This window comes from Thalassophryne amazonica, chromosome 3, assembly GCF_902500255.1.
Source record: "Thalassophryne amazonica chromosome 3, fThaAma1.1, whole genome shotgun sequence".
Lineage (NCBI taxonomy): Eukaryota > Metazoa > Chordata > Actinopteri > Batrachoidiformes > Batrachoididae > Thalassophryne > Thalassophryne amazonica.
Genome location: NC_047105.1, coordinates 59,569,793 through 59,585,578, shown reverse-complemented (window position 1 = coordinate 59,585,578; position 15,786 = coordinate 59,569,793). Strand labels below are relative to the sequence as shown.

The window sequence follows — 15,786 nt, the reverse complement described above, 5'->3', positions numbered from 1 at the left end:
GACTATGGCTTTGAATGAATTTATTAGTTAGTATGAATTAGTTTTTATTAATGTAGACTTTTTTTCATGGGGAAAAAAGACATTATGGCTTTGAGTGGATTTACAGGAATTTACACAAGAATGTGTGGCTTTTTACTATAAGGTATGTTATTGATATTTTATCCTGATTTTTAAAATATTCCACAAGCTTTAGCTGTGGTCTTCATGAATTTCATGTAGTTTAATTGTTCTGAGTTAATGCATAATTTGGTTTACAGTTAAAAGGCAAATCATACCAGGTCCTACTTCCACATCATATTCTGTTATTTCAGCATGATCATTGATGGTTCAAATGAAAGGTTGAATCTAGGATGATTTAAATATGCACTAATTTTGAGATTTGTTCTTCCAGGAGATGTTGAAAATGTATCAGTAGATGAAAATTTAATTTGGTTTCTGGGGCCCCACAAGGCCCTAGACCCCAGCTCCTTGTGGGGGGGGGGGGGGGCGCCACCCCCTGCAAATTTTTCTCAGATTTCACAATTTTCATTTCACAGCCCTGGTGTGTGTGTGTGTGTGTGTGTGTGTGTGTATATATATATGTGTGTGTGTGTGTGTGTGTGTGTGTATATATATAAGTATTATCATTGCTTATCCTTGCACACGCTGTTTGATGAACATTTTCCTCTACTTGCACCCACCTTGTGTGTTTTCTTAAGAGCTGACGTAACGTGAATTTCTCCTCTGTGAGATCAATAAAGTTTATCTTATCTTAGACGATGAGAGCAACCCCCAGAAAACCATCCCAACCGTGAAGCATGGGGTGGAAACGTCATACTCTGGGGGTGCTCTTCTGCAAAGGGGACAGGACGACTGCACTGTATTGAAGGGAGGATGGATGGGGTCATGTATTAGATTTTGGCAAACAACCTCCTTCCCTCAGTAAGAGCATTGAAGATGGGTCATGGCTGGGTCTTCCAGCATGTCAGTGACCCCAAACACACAGCCAGGGGAACTAAGGAGGGGCTCCGTAAGAAGCATTTCGAGGTCCTGGAGTGGCCTGGCCAGTCTCCAGACCTGAACCCAATAGAAAATCTTTGGAGGAAGCTGAAACTCCAAACCTGAAAGATCTAGAGAAGATCTGTATGGAGGAGTGGACCAAAATCCCCGCTGCAGTGTGTCCAAATCTGGTGAAAAACTACAGGAAACGTTTGACCTCTGTAATTGTAAACAAAGGCTACTGTAGCAAATATTAACATTGATTTTCACAGATGTTGAAATACTTATTTGCAGCAGTAACATACAAATAAATTATTAAAAAAATCATACATTGTGATTTCCGGATTTTTTTTTTTTTGATTATGTCCCTCACAGTGGACATGCACCTAAGATGAAAATTTCAGACCCCTCCATGATTTCTAAGTGGGATAACTTGCAAAATCACAGGGTGTTCAAATACTTACTTTCCTCACTGTATGTATATATATATATATATATATATATATATATATATATATATATATATATATATATATATATATATCATGAATCTAAATTTAATATACAGTGCTGGATAACTGATATTTGTCCTCAAACACTCTGATTTGATGAGTGCTGTCCTTCGGCAGGTGTCACCCAGGCTTTGTGGGGATGAGGTGTGAACACGCAGACTTGCTCGCAATAGTAGCAACCAATCACAGGCAGCGGACAACTTCCACAGTGCTGGTGTTGTGTGCGATTGGCTGTGTTTTGGTCATGGTGCTGTGTACTTTTGTACAGTAAGTCTATCTCATAATCTTCTATGTTAGGCAAAGTCATTCAAAATGTTTATCATGTTTTTGGAGCTGTACACAATGATTATTTGTGCTTGACTCTTAAAACATTTTTTTTTAATGTTTGGTTCCTTCTTCTGTCTGTAGTTTTTGGTGGAGGCGGGACTGCCGAAGGCGAAGGCACACCTCTCATCATTGTGTCGTAGAGAAATCCAGCAGCACACCCAGACACAGAACGCCTTGTCTTCCTGAGAGCGGTACAGTCTTTATTTTATGTTAGTGCTTGAAAAAACAAACTAGGTAATGGGACCCACAGGCATGAAGACTATAAGGGCAACAGCAGTCTGACATTTGACCCCAGTGACCTTGACCTTCACCCATATGATTGATCACTGATGGTCATTGCCAAGGCAGTTATGACTTGGCTTTCCAAAAGTACCTGACAGTGCCTTAAAATCGCATACATGAACATCATGAACAGGGCTGGTGATGAGGGTCTGCCCTGGCGGAGTTCAGCACTCACCGGGAAGAGGTGTGATGTGATACAGAGAATGCGTAAACACTCCTGTTTTGGTCGTATGGAGTGGTTCCAGTGCCCCATACTCCCGTAGCACCCCCACAGGACACCTTAAGGGACTCAGTCTTACATCTTTTTCAAGTCCACAAAACACCTGTAGACTGGGTTGGTCATACTCCCAAGCCCCTTCTCAGGGTAAAGAACTGATCCACCTTTTCATAAGAACAGAACCTGTGTTGCTCCTCCTGAATCTGAGATTCGACTAACAAAGTCTTTTCTCCAGTACCCTATCTGAGGCTTATAAGTGTATTTCCCCTATAATGGGGGATTTTCAAGATCTGCCACCATCTTGAAATTGAGACTTCCGGTTAGTGAACCTCTCGCTCGTGTGTTTGGCTTCATTCGAAACACCTGCTCAGCTGTCAGATTTCCAGGGAGTGAAATGGCCACTGGAGGCGAATTCCATGTTGTCGTTATTATTGACCCATAAGGAATGATGATTTCTCTGAAAATCAACGTAAGTCCAGATTTATTGTTTTGTTTTGCCTTCAGTGTCCTTCATTAGTGCTGTGTGACCGGGGCTTCGTGGCTAGGACAGTTCAAGGACCAAAATACCAATGTTCTGGACGCAATGAATATCTTTTCACTATTATTTGATTTCTTTTTGTGACTGACATTATTCAAGCATTCAAAGGCTATTCCAACCACCGCACAACTCCAACCACACACACGAGAAAGTTTCTTGGCAGTTGCAGGCATGCTTATTTGCCATCTTTGGACAGTTTTCCGTCTTTTTGTAAATTTTGCTGTCTAAAAGAAATGCAGGGCTGTGAAAAATCCGTGGATTGTGAAATTCTGCGGATTTCATCATGGGGGGGAGGTGTTAGTGTTTTACTCTGTAATCATGATTGTCAGAGTTTTTAAAATGTCTATCGCAAAGTGTTCTTTTTTTTTTTAACGACATCGTGCAAGTTTTATAAGACCACAGTAGTCTGCGGACACTGATAAAAATCAGTGTCCTCGGAGAAAAAAAGCGACAGTTGCGACAGTTGTTGTAAAGTGAGACTGGTTGGTTGCTGCGGCCACGCTGTGTGTTTCCTGCATGAAGTTTTAGCTAAAGGTAGCATGTGGACATCGCAAACCTTTAGAGCACTAAAGTTTTTAAAAGAAGACTTGTGCAGCATGTCTCTGTCACGGACCGACGTCGGACAGAGAGAAGATGGCGAGAAAGATTGTTTGAAAGTCTGATAAGGACAAGAATCTGTGGAATTGTCGCTGGCTTCATCAACACACCTGAAAGATAAAAGAAACGGGAAAAGTGAACTGTGCCCTCAGAAAACACGGTAAGAATTTTTCTCTCTGGAAAATAAACATTATGCTGTTCAAACAGGATTTTAGAAAAGATTATGTGACTTTTTTCATTAATCTAGACTTTCTTTCATTGGGGAAAGAAGGCTTTGAATGGATTTAGGCATCCCAGACCCCAGACTCCCCCTTAGCTTTCCAAACGCCTATAGCATTCGGGGTAACTTTTGTTGAATATTATAGATGAATCACATTTTTTTCCATGAAAAAAACTCCTGTAACAGTGGAATGTGCCGAAAAAGTGCTGATGTCCACGCCTTATGCCTTTTTGTGGAAGTCAGACGACGTCCCGGATCAACAAAGCCTTCATGTTGGAAATGATCAGTGGTGGGCACAGATAACCAAAAAATTAACTTTGATAACAGATAATAAGATAACTGAAAAGTTATCTTTGATAAAGATAAACAGATAAACTACCCAAAAATGTATCGGAAGTTACAGATAATCAATAACCGATAAATTCCGGTGTTGTCTCTGGTACATTTGCAGTTACTAAGAAGCTGAAATTAATTTTTGACACGATCGCTTCTGAAAGCATCAAAAGTGACAAAAGACCCAAAGAATGAGCCAGAATGCTTGACTATGCTGCCCCCTGTAGAACACAGCACAGACGAATCCTGAGAGCACCCACAAAATCAGCTCTCTACTAATCATAATCATCATTTTTCTTTCAACATTCTGCCCCTGCTGGAAGTGCTTATTACAGCGCTCCCAGCACAGAGGCACCCAGAGAGTAGCCATAAGGCCAGCTCTCTATCAGTTACAATGCTTCGGTCAGGCGGAGGTCTTGAAAAATAGTCGTACTAACTTATGGTTTTGTGAAAATACTGATAGAATTAACTCCATTAATGTCAATTCTGTCATTTGTAAAAAGTTAAAATATAACATATATCTTTTAATGTTGAATAAGGCACTAATTCTGAGGTTTTGTAACAAACACAGACCGCAAAGCATTCTGGGTAAAAGTGCCTCTGCTAAACACTGATTGGTTCAGTCATTCATTATGCATACCAACACGTTAATGTGACGTGTGTTGGTTTAAAGATAAATGTGCTTTTGTAAAATATTCCATTTTATTTGTAAAAACAGGCATTTTTACGGAGCCCTGGAAGTGTCATCGCAAAATGTTTTGCATGTGGAGAGAATGTGCGCATGTTTTATTAATGCCGTGCACACGTTTGATGATGTGTGCATGTTTTAAAACTTTTATGATGTTGTAAAACGTGCACTCAATATTAGTAAGTAAATTTATTTATATAGTGCCTTTCACAGACATAAGTCACAAAGCACTTCACAGGTTAAAATGCAATAATAATGAAAACAGATAAAACAAAGGACAAGGTTAACAATTGGTCAGAGTTGAAAAGCCTTATCTTGACACATAAATGTTGGCTTTACACTGTGCGTGTTTTGGCCATTTTTCAGATGATTTTTCATTCGTGCGAGAATTTTTTGGATCCGAGTTTCAGGTTAATCGAGCGTCATGCATCGTGTAGTGGAGTAATAAGCTTTAACATCTTACAACCACCTCCTGCTGCTGAAGAGCTACAAAGCATCCAACCGCAGAGCTGTCTTGTAATGTTTTTTGTTGTTTTGTTTTTAAACTTAATTTGTAAAAAAAAAAAAAAAAAAAAGTTGATTTGACCACCATCTGACATAACCGGGTTAAAATAAATAAAACACTGCCATCTACTGGTACCCAGACGCTTAGTACTTCTTGGGGCGAATACTGCCATGAACACTACTGGCCAGTAGATGGCAGTAGCGGCCTTGAAAACTTGACAAAATTCCAGATAATCCGTGTCTGCTACATTTAACTTTTAAGATGCGTGGAATTTAACAAACACAAATACACTAATGTCTATAAACCCAGAGAATATATTCACGAGAGTTTTAGGCACTACAGTTTAATGCTGTTATCCGTGGAGCCTGAACAGAGTGTCTGCAATGCATTTGTCCTGTTGTGAACGTCTGAGATTACCCTATGCTACCCATAATGCATTGCTGCCTGGCACAGCATGTGCTCACAAAACCTTAAAAATTAGCACATTACTTTAAAACGAAAACATATATCTGATATTTTCACTTTATAAAGCTTCAGACATGACAGTAATTTTAAATAACTTGTCCAAAATGAGTAGGTTAAAATTTGAACCATATGTTAAAAATGTATGCCTCTGGATGACTTGGTGATATTTCGATTATATCAGTATGGTGTTAAAGGAAATGATAGAACAACATACCTATTAGGAAATTTTCAACAGGTAAGTCTCAGCTGCTTTAATAGTTTTAAAAATGTTTTTCACTGTTCAGCTTAGTTTACTACGTTATCGGTCTAAAAGTTATCGGACAGCAATTCATCGGAAGATAATTAGTCCGATGATGGTTTTTAAATTTATCTAAAAAGATAATCCGATAATGACATGGCACGTTGGAGAGGTGTTCTCTTCAACTCTATGCGAAGGAGATGTGTTGCAGTGCATGAGGCAAATGGTGGTCACACCAGATACTGACTGGTATCCCCCCCCCCCCCCAATAAAACAAAACTGCACCTTTCAGAGTGGCCTTTTATTGTGGGCAGTCTAAGGCACACCTGTGCACTAATCATGGTGTCTAATCATGGTGTCTAATCAGCATCTTGATATGGCACACCTGTGAGGTGGGATGGATTATCTCAGCAAAGGAGAAGTGCTCACTATCACAGATTTAGACTGGTTTGTGAACAATATTTGAGGGAAATGGTGATATTGTGTATGTGGAAAAAGTTTTAGATCTTTGAGTTCATCTCATACAAAATGGGAGCAAAACCAAAAGTGTTGCGTTTATATTTTTGTTGAGTGTATGTATATGTATGTATGTATGTGTGTGTGCGCGTGTGCACGTGTGTGTGTACGTGTGTGTGCATGTGTGTATGTATGTGCGTGCGTGTGCGTGTGTGTGTGTGTGTGTGTGTGTGTGTGTGTATGTATGTATGACATTGGGACCACCACCCCAGTTTGCCAATCCAGTGGTACTGTCCCAGACTTGCGCAACATTGGCCATGGTAGCCCAACAACGTCCAGGATGAATTTTGTCTGCCCCCGGCAACATGCCATTAAGGTGTGTGTTTATTATTATTAAAATCTACATATTTGCATAATGAGGTGGACTTCATAGATAATTGGCAAAGCTTCTGGGGAAAACCTGGTCTTGTTAGGAGAGACGGCATCCGTCCCACTTTGGATGGAGCAGCTCTCATTTCTAGAAATCTGGCCAATTTTCTTAAATCCTCCAAACCGTGACTATCCAGGGTTGGGACCAGGAAGCAGAGTTGTAGTCTTACACACCTCTCTGCAGCTTCTCTCCCCCTGCCATCCCCTCATTACCCCATCCCAGTAGAGACTGTGCCTGCTCCCAGACCACCAATAACCAGCAAAAATCTATTTAAGCATAAAAATTCAAAAAGAAAAAATAATATAGCACCTTCAACTGCACCACAGACTAAAACAGTTAAATGTGGTCTATTAAACATTAGATCTCTCTCTTCTAAGTCCCTGTTGGTAAATGATATAATAATTGATCAAAATATTGATTTATTCTGCCTTACAGAAACCTAGTTACAGCAGGATGAATATGTTAGTTTAAATGAGTCAACACCCCCGAGTCACACTAACTGCCAGAACGCTTGTAGCACGGGCCGAGGTGGAGGATTAGCAGCAATCTTCCACTCCAGCTTATTAATTAATCAAAAACCCAGACAGAGCTTTAATTCATTTGAAAGCTTGACTCTTAGTCTTGTCCATCCAAATTGGAAGTCCCAAAAACCAGTTTTATTTGTTATCTATCGTCCTCCTGGTCGTTACTGTGAGTTTCTCTGTGAATTTTCAGAACTTTTGTCTGACTTAGTGCTTAGCTCAGATAAGATAATTATAGTGGGCGATTTTAACATCCACATAGATGCTGAGAATGACAGCCTCAACACTGCATTTAATGTATTGTTAGACTCGATTGGCTTTGCTCAAAATGTAAATGAGTCCACCCACCGCTTTAATCATACCTTAGATCTTGTTCTGACTTATGGTATGGAAATTGAAGACTTAACAGTATTCCCTGAAAACCCCCCTCTGTCTGATCATTTCTTAATAACATTTACATTTACTCTGATGGACTACCCAGCAGTGGGGAATAAGTTTCATTACAGTAGAAGTCTTTCAGAAAGCGCTGTAACTAGGTTTAAGGATATGATTCCTTCTTTATGTTCTCCAATGCCATATACCAACACAGGGCAGAGTAGTTACCTAAACTCTGTGAGTGAGATAGATTATCTCGTCAATAGTTTTATATCCTCATTGAGGACAACTTTGGATGCTGTAGCTCCTCTGAAAAAGAGAGCCTTAAATCAGAAGTGCCTGACTCCGTGGTATAACTCACAAACTCGCAGCTTAAAGCAGATAACCCATAAGTTGGAGAGGAAATGGCGTCTCACTAATTTAGAAGATCTTCACTTAGCCTGGAAAAAGTCTGTTGCTCTATAAAAAGCCCTCAGTAAAGCTAGGACATCTTACTACTCATCACTAATTGAAGAAAATAAGAACAACCCCAGGTTTCTTTTCAGCACTGTAGCCAGGCTGACAGAGTCAGAGCTCTATTGAGCTGAGTATTCCTTTAACTAGTAATGACTTCATGACTTTCTTTGCTAATAAAATTTTAACCATTAGAGAAAAAATTACTCATAACCATCCCAAAGACATATCATTCTCTTTGGCTGCTTTCAGTGATGCCGGTATTTGGTTAGACTCTTTCTCTCCGATTGTTCTGAGTTATTTTCATTAGTTACTTCCTCCAAACCATCAACATGTCTATTAGACCCCATTCCTACCAGGCTGCTCAAGGAAGCCCTACCATTAATTAATGCTTCGATCTTAAATATGATCAATCTATCTTTATTAGTTGGCTATGTACCACAGGCTTTTAAGGTGGCAGTAATTAAACCATTACTTAAAAAGCCATCACTTGACCCAGCTATCTTAGCTAATTATAGGCCAATCTCCAACCTTCCTTTTCTCTCAAAAATTCTTGAAAGGGTAGTTGTAAAACAGCTAACTGATCTGCAGAGGAATGGTCTATTTGAAGAGTTTCAGTCAGGGTTTAGAATTCATCATAGTACAGAAACAGCATTAGTGAAGGTTACAAATGATCTTCTTATGGCCTCAGACAGTTGACTCATCTCTGTGCTTGTTCTGTTAGACCTCAGTGCTGCTTTTGATACTGTAGACCATAAAATTTTATTACAGAGATTAGAGCATGCCATAGGTATTAAAGGCACTGCGCTGCAGTGGTTTGAATCATATTTATGTAATAGATTACAATTTGTTCATGTAAATGGGGAATCTTCTTCACAGACTAAGGTTAATTATGGAGTTCCACAAGGTTCTGTGCTAGGACCAATTTTATTCACTTTATACATGCTTCCCTTAGGCAGTATTATTAGACAGCATTGCTTAAATTTTCATTGTTACGCAGATGATACCCAGCTTTATCTATCCATGAAGCCAGAGGACACACACCAACTAGCTAAACTGCAGGATTGTCTTACAGACATAAAGACATGGATGACCTCTAATTTCCTGCTTTTAAACTCAGATAAAACTGAAGTTATTGTACTTGGCCCCACAAATCTTAGAAACATGGTGTCTCAGATCCTTACTATGGATGGCATTACCCTGACCTCTAGTAATACTGTGAGAAATCTTGAAGTCATTTTTGATCAGGATATGTCATTCAATGCGCATATTAAACAAATATGTAGGACTGCTTTTTTGCATTTGCGCAATATCTCTAATATTAGAAAGGTCTTGTCTCAGAGTGATGCTGAAAAACTAATTCATGCGTTTATTTCCTCTAGGCTGGACTATTGTAATTCATTATTATCAAGTTGTCCTAAAAGTTCCCTGAAAAGCCTTCAGTTAATTCAAAATGCTGCAGCTAGAGTACTGACAGGGACTAGGAGAGAGCATATCTCACCCATATTGGCCTCTCTTCATTGGCTTCCTGTTAATTCTAGAATAGAATTTAAAATTCTTCTTCTTACTTATAAGGTTTTGAATAATCAGGTCCCATCTTATCTTAGGGACCTCATAGTACCATATCACGCCAATAGAGCGCTTCGCTCTGACTGCAGGCTTACTTGTAGTTCCTAGGGTTTGTAAGAGTAGAATGGGAGGCAGAGCCTTCAGCTTTCAGGCTCTTCTCCTCTGGAACCAGCTCCCAATTCGGATCAAGGAGACAGACACCCTCTCTACTTATAAGATTAGGCTTAAAACTTTCCTTTTTGCTAAAGCTTATAGTTAGGGCTGGATCAGGTGACCCTGAACCATCCCTTAGTTATGCTGCTATAGACTTAGACTGCTGGGGGGGTTCCCATGATGCGCTGAGTGTTTCTTTCTCTTTTTGCTCTGTATGCACCACTCTGCATTTAATCATTAGTGATTGATCTCTGCTCCCCTCCACAGCATGTCTTTTTCCTGGTTCTCTCCCTCAGCCCCAACCAGTCCCAGCAGAAGACTGCCCCTCCCTGAGCCTGGTTCTGCTGGAGGTTTCTTCCTGTTAAAAGGGAGTTTTTCCTTCCCACTGTCGCCAAGTGCTTGCTCACAGGGGGTCGTTTTGACCGTTGGGTTTTTCCGTAATTATTGTATGGCTTTGCCTTGCAATATAAAGCGCCTTGGGGCAACTGTTTGTTGTGATTTGGCGCTATATAAATAAAATTGATTTGATGTGATTTGATATTTTATTTTATTTTTTTACGACCTTGGTGACTTTTCTTAAAAAATAAAATCTCTAAAATAGTTATTTTAGAGATGTGTGACTCATGCGTGCGGGTGGTTGCCATCCAGGACCCAACGCTGTTCAGTGAATGCAGCAAAGCACATACTCCCAGACTTCACTTGGTGACTTCCACAAGGGACATGGCAGCAGATCCACCCAAAACTTCCATTCTTGCCTCCTCAAAGGAGGCCATATCTGTAGGGTTAAGGAGATCCTCTGTGTTCTTTTCACCACCTGATGATATCCTCAGTCCATGTGAACAGCTCTCCACCTTTGCTGAACACAGCCTGGGTTAAGAATGACCTCCCTTTCCTAAGTCACCTGACAGTTTTCCAGACCTGCTTTGATGCTGACCCAAAGTCATGCATAGTAGCCTTTCCAAACTCCTCCCACACACAGGTTTTTGCCTTCATAACCATTGAGGTTGCAGGTCTGTGTCAACCAATATCAATTTATTTTCATTTATACAGCATCAAATCACAACAAAGTTGCCTCTAGGCGCTTCACACAAGTAAGGTCTAACCTTACCAACACCCAGAGCAAGTACACAGATGACAGTGGTGAGGTTACACTCCCTCTGAGGAAGAAACCTCAAGCAGACCAGACTCAAAGGGGTGACCATCTGCTTGGTCCATGCTAATAGCAAAACAATTCACAAAACGAATATACAGGAAATGTTGCTGGTGCACAGGACAGGAGGGTTTCAGAAACAGGCACCACACCCATCTCTGGATGGAGCTGCACCTCAAACAGATTTTCATGTTACTAAGGTTATAGGTAGTGTTATTGTACAAAACACAGTGAGAATGACTGTGACGTCAACCACGGAAGGGCACTCCCAGTAATCCCAAAATGATACTCCAGCCTATTGAGTAGAATATGATGATCCACGGTATCAAACGCAGCACTGAGATCTAACGGCACCAGAACCGTAGTGGTGTCCAAATCCATTGCAAGCAGAAGATCATTCACCACTTTAGTGAGAGCCGTCTCTGTGGAATGATGTTTTCTAAAAGCAGACTGCAGATTATTCTCAGTAAAATAGTCCACGAGCTGCCGTGAAACCACTTTTTCCAGAATTTTAGAACAAAATGATAGATTTGATATCGGCCTATAGTTTTTCAGTACACTAGGGTCAAGATTGGATTTCATAAGTAATGGCTTAATCACTGCAGATTTGAAACATTTAGGAACAGATCCAGAAATTGACAGATTAATCATTTCCAGCACCATCTGCCCAAGAGTGGGCCACAGGTCTTTAAACAGTTTTGTTGGTATAGGATCAATTAAGCAGGCTGTGCTTTTTGTAGACGGTACGAGTTTCGTCAATCTAGGTAATACCTCAGTAATGGTGCCCACCTCAATAGCAGCAGTGGCTGAGTTAAGGCATGCCGGGATATGTCTAACCTAATGTTTCTATTTGCTTCTCGAAGTAATCCAAGAAATTTTGTGCTGCAAAAAGGAGAGCAATTTACAGGTGATTGTCCATGAATAAGTGTTGCCACCATGTCAAACAAGAACTTTGAGTTATGCTTGTTTTTGTTGATCAAATCAGAGTAATAGGTCTGCTTTGTAGCCAGTAATGCATGGTTATAGTCTAAGATAGCATCATGCCATGCAAGGTGGAATACTTCTAATTTTGAACTATGCTTGAGGTCACGCAAGTAATTATTGAACCAAGGTGACTGTGTTTTTGGGGGGCGTGATTTTAATAAAGGTGGTGCAGTCATGTCAAGTGTAGTTTTGAGCGCTGAGTTTAAACTATCCACAAGACTGTCTACTGATTGGGCATTTTCCAAATGTGAAGCTAAGATATCAGGCAGTCTAGCTTAGAGTTTAGTCATAGTTGAAGAGTCGATACATCGCCACTGTGATAAATAAGTTTGTTGTTCCACTAAACATGGCAGCGAAACTGTAAACCTAATAAGTGAGTGATCAGACACCACCGATGGAAGAGGCATGATGTCAATATTCGTGACAGCAATACCACGTGCGAGAACCAGATCCAGGGTATTTTCACTAATGTGTGTGGAGTCCTGAATGCATTGCTGAAATCCTAATGCATCCACAATTCCCATAAATGATTTGCAGAACGGATCAGAAGGCTTATTTATATGAATGTTAAAGTCACCAATAATCAGAATGTTATCTGCACTAGTTGACAAGTTACAGATGAATACACCAAATTCATCTAAGAATTCAGAGTATGGTGACAAAATAATATGGCTGAGTTTTATTCTTCTGACCTTGGCAATACATAGCATCATGGGCAGAGTGGAGAATCAGATGTTCAAACGAGTTATATTTGTGACCCCCAACAGCTAATAAGCTAAACCTAGATTTATAAATAAGAGCAACACCCCCGCCTTTAAACCAGGTTTCACATAACCCAATCATATCTAAGTGGAGGTGATGGTCTAGTGGTTAAGCGTTGGGCTTGAGACCCAGATCCTCGGATCTAATCCCAGCCTGACTGGAAAATTAGTAAGGGCCCTTGGGCATGGTCCTTAATCCCCCATTTGCTCCCGGTGTGTAGTGGGCGCCTTGCATGGCAGCAGCCTGACATTGGGGTGAATGTGAGGCATTGATGTGTAAAGCGCTTTGAGCGTCTGATGCAGATGGAAAAAGCGCTATATAAATGCAGTCCATCTACATTTAAGTGATGATCCATAATTAGATCATTAATCAACAGTGATGTTGAGGACTGTGATCTTATGTTAATGAGATCCAGACTAAGGACCCCAGTGGGGTTGACAGTTGGACTATTTGGATTTAGGGGTGGTTCCAGAGTAGCATATATAAGATACCTAGAAGTAGGTTAAGGTTTGAGACATTCCACGTGGGTTGAAGGTAGCTGACACTAAATATTTGACATTACTGGAACAGCCAACAGGCCATCTTCAATTTCAACATCATCCAATGTTGTAATGGGTATTAGGTTTGCTTTTGGTCCCAACACAGAACCCTGAGGAAGTCCGCAAACGATGGTTCTCCGGCTGGCAATTGTGCTTGATGATGGTGTGTACTTTACGTATTTAATCTTGGAAATCATTTTACAAGTGCAGGAGTACCCTGTTCAATTTATTTAATTTGGTTTTTTTTGGGGGGGGGGGGGGGTTCTCCTCAGTGGCGCTGGTAGGCTTTGTTCATTTTTACTTTGAGAGTGTGTTGTTTTTTTGATCTCCTGTGTGCAGAGTCTGCTGTTTGTACCAGAGAAGCACACTGTTTTAACCTTGTTATAGCTACTGCCGTGAACATGCATGTGGAACGCTCTAGTATTTTTCAGGCTGCCTGATCATGCAGATGTATTTTTTGAATTTTTCACAGTTACAGTAATGTTCAGAATAATAGTAGTACTATGTGACTAAAAAGATTAATCCAGGTTTTGAGTATATTTTTTTTATTGTTACATGGGAAACAAGGTACAAGTAGATTCAGTAGATTCTCACAAATCCAACAAGACCAAGCATTCATGATATGCACACTTCTAAGGCTATGAAATTGGGCTATTAGTAAAAAAAAAAAAAAGTAGAAAAGGGGGTGTTCACAATAATAGTAGCATCTGCTGTTGACGCTACAAACTCAAAACTATTATGTTCAAACTGCTTTTTTAGCAATCCTGTGAATCACTAAACTAGTATTTAGTTGTATAACCACAGTTTTTCATGATTTCTTCACATCTGTGAGGCATGCAGTCAACCAACTTGTGGTACCTTTCAGCTGTTATTCCACTCCAAGATTCTTTAACAACATTCCACAGTTCATTCACATTTCTTGGTTTTGCTTCAGAAACAGCTTTTTTGATGTTACACCACAAGTTCTCAATTGGATTTAGGTCCGGGGATTGGGCAGGCCACTGGATACACCTCGGCCACCTGCTCTCTGAGTGTTAACCCAGTCCTCAAGTTCAGGCCACCTGCTTTTATGTCCTCTGAAAGCCTTTCTTGTCTTTTGGCATTGAATGAGTTCTTCCCGCTGCTGTCTCCAGCGCCGAACCATGGATTCATTCAGCCAAGCTTACGTGCAGCAGTTCTATTTCCTTCCTGTACTGCCAGATCGATGGCCTTCAACTTAAATGCGGCATCATATGAACTTCTTCATGTGGTTTCCATGATGAGGGAGTATGGGTTTGAAAAATATTCTGTCGTGCCTACTGCTTGCATGTGCTAAATGAAAATTAGCGTTTTCTTCTTTGATTTCCAACTTTGACTTCCCACCTCTCATTTTTTTCACTTTCTGCTAAAGCGCCCCCTGGCGGGTGAAGAAAAATCCACAGAAAAGCCGCACCTCATTATAAGCTGCATGGTTCAAAGTGTGGGAAAAAAGTAGCGGCTTATAGTCCGGAAAATACGGTAATCTTTTTAGTCAAGTTGAGCCACAAAAGTCTCTTCACAGTGGAGCGGCTGCTGCTTTTACTGTGACTGCATCAAAATTAACAGTTATCACTTAAAAACGAGTCATCATAACATGACATCAGACTTATGTAAACTTTGCGATTAATCTGCAGCTCCATTCTTAACGTTAACAGCTGTGTTCCATTCACCAGCGTGCAGGGATGTTTCCTCAAAGCTACTGTACAAAAACGCCGTCAGATTCACTCGAAAAAACTAGTACTCACAAGTACTCTGTTTTTGGCAGCTTCCGTAGCTGTTTGTTGCGAATGGCGTATACTTTGAAACAGGTCATGGAAGTGCACAAACTAGTCCTGGTGCAACATCGGATGGCCACAAACAGCCTAAAAAGTTGATGTCTGTGTGACGTGTCCTTTAAGGGCAATTCTGGTGTCAACCTACATGCATGCAGAAAGTTTTGTAATTGGCCCAAGGGCCTTTGAGTTGAACATGCACAAACAAATGTTATTTTAAATTATAGTATGATTCTTTACTTATCTGCTTTAGGAGATTTAACAGCTTCATTGGCAGATTCGGGCGGGGTGGGCACTGATAGTCTAATGGTATGTATTGGGTTAACCGTTTTCTCTTAATTTGGTGAGAGTAAACGTATGTCCTCTGACTGGTTCACTGTTCAGAAAGTGAGAAATGCAGGGAATGAGCAAACGCTGTTTTTAATTGAACTGTGCTTTGTCAGGACTGTAACAAATTATTCCCAATATCTGTTAATCACAACAGAAAATGGTGTACATTAGCACTTAAAATTTCCCAGATTTAAGGCATTTTCAGATGGTTTGTCTGACACACTGAGGGGAGAAAAAGGCAGAAAATGCTCACATTTCAAACTTAAGCCTGATTCACATGGGAGGATTTTAAAAATATCTGTAGGTTTCCAAAACCTGAGAGACCACACACATGGAGATAAAAAAAATCATAGATCTAACAGGTTTGGTCGCAC

The 15,786-nt window shown here is 40.3% G+C and overlaps 1 protein-coding gene across 2 annotated transcripts in view; it reads left to right on the top strand.

The window, feature by feature from the left end:
• tgfa (transforming growth factor, alpha) overlaps positions 1-15,786 on the top strand; it is a 79,184-nt gene that overhangs the window by 60,927 nt on the left and 2,471 nt on the right. Inside the window, exons 5-6 of one of the 2 annotated variants that reach the window (XM_034166425.1) lie at positions 1,608-1,757; positions 1,899-2,008. In XM_034166425.1, the coding sequence (XP_034022316.1) occupies positions 1,608-1,757; positions 1,899-2,008 (260 nt within the window). Of the gene's footprint in view, positions 1-1,607; positions 1,758-1,898; positions 2,103-15,786 lie in introns of those variants that run through there. The other variant, XM_034166424.1, reaches the window with a different exon arrangement.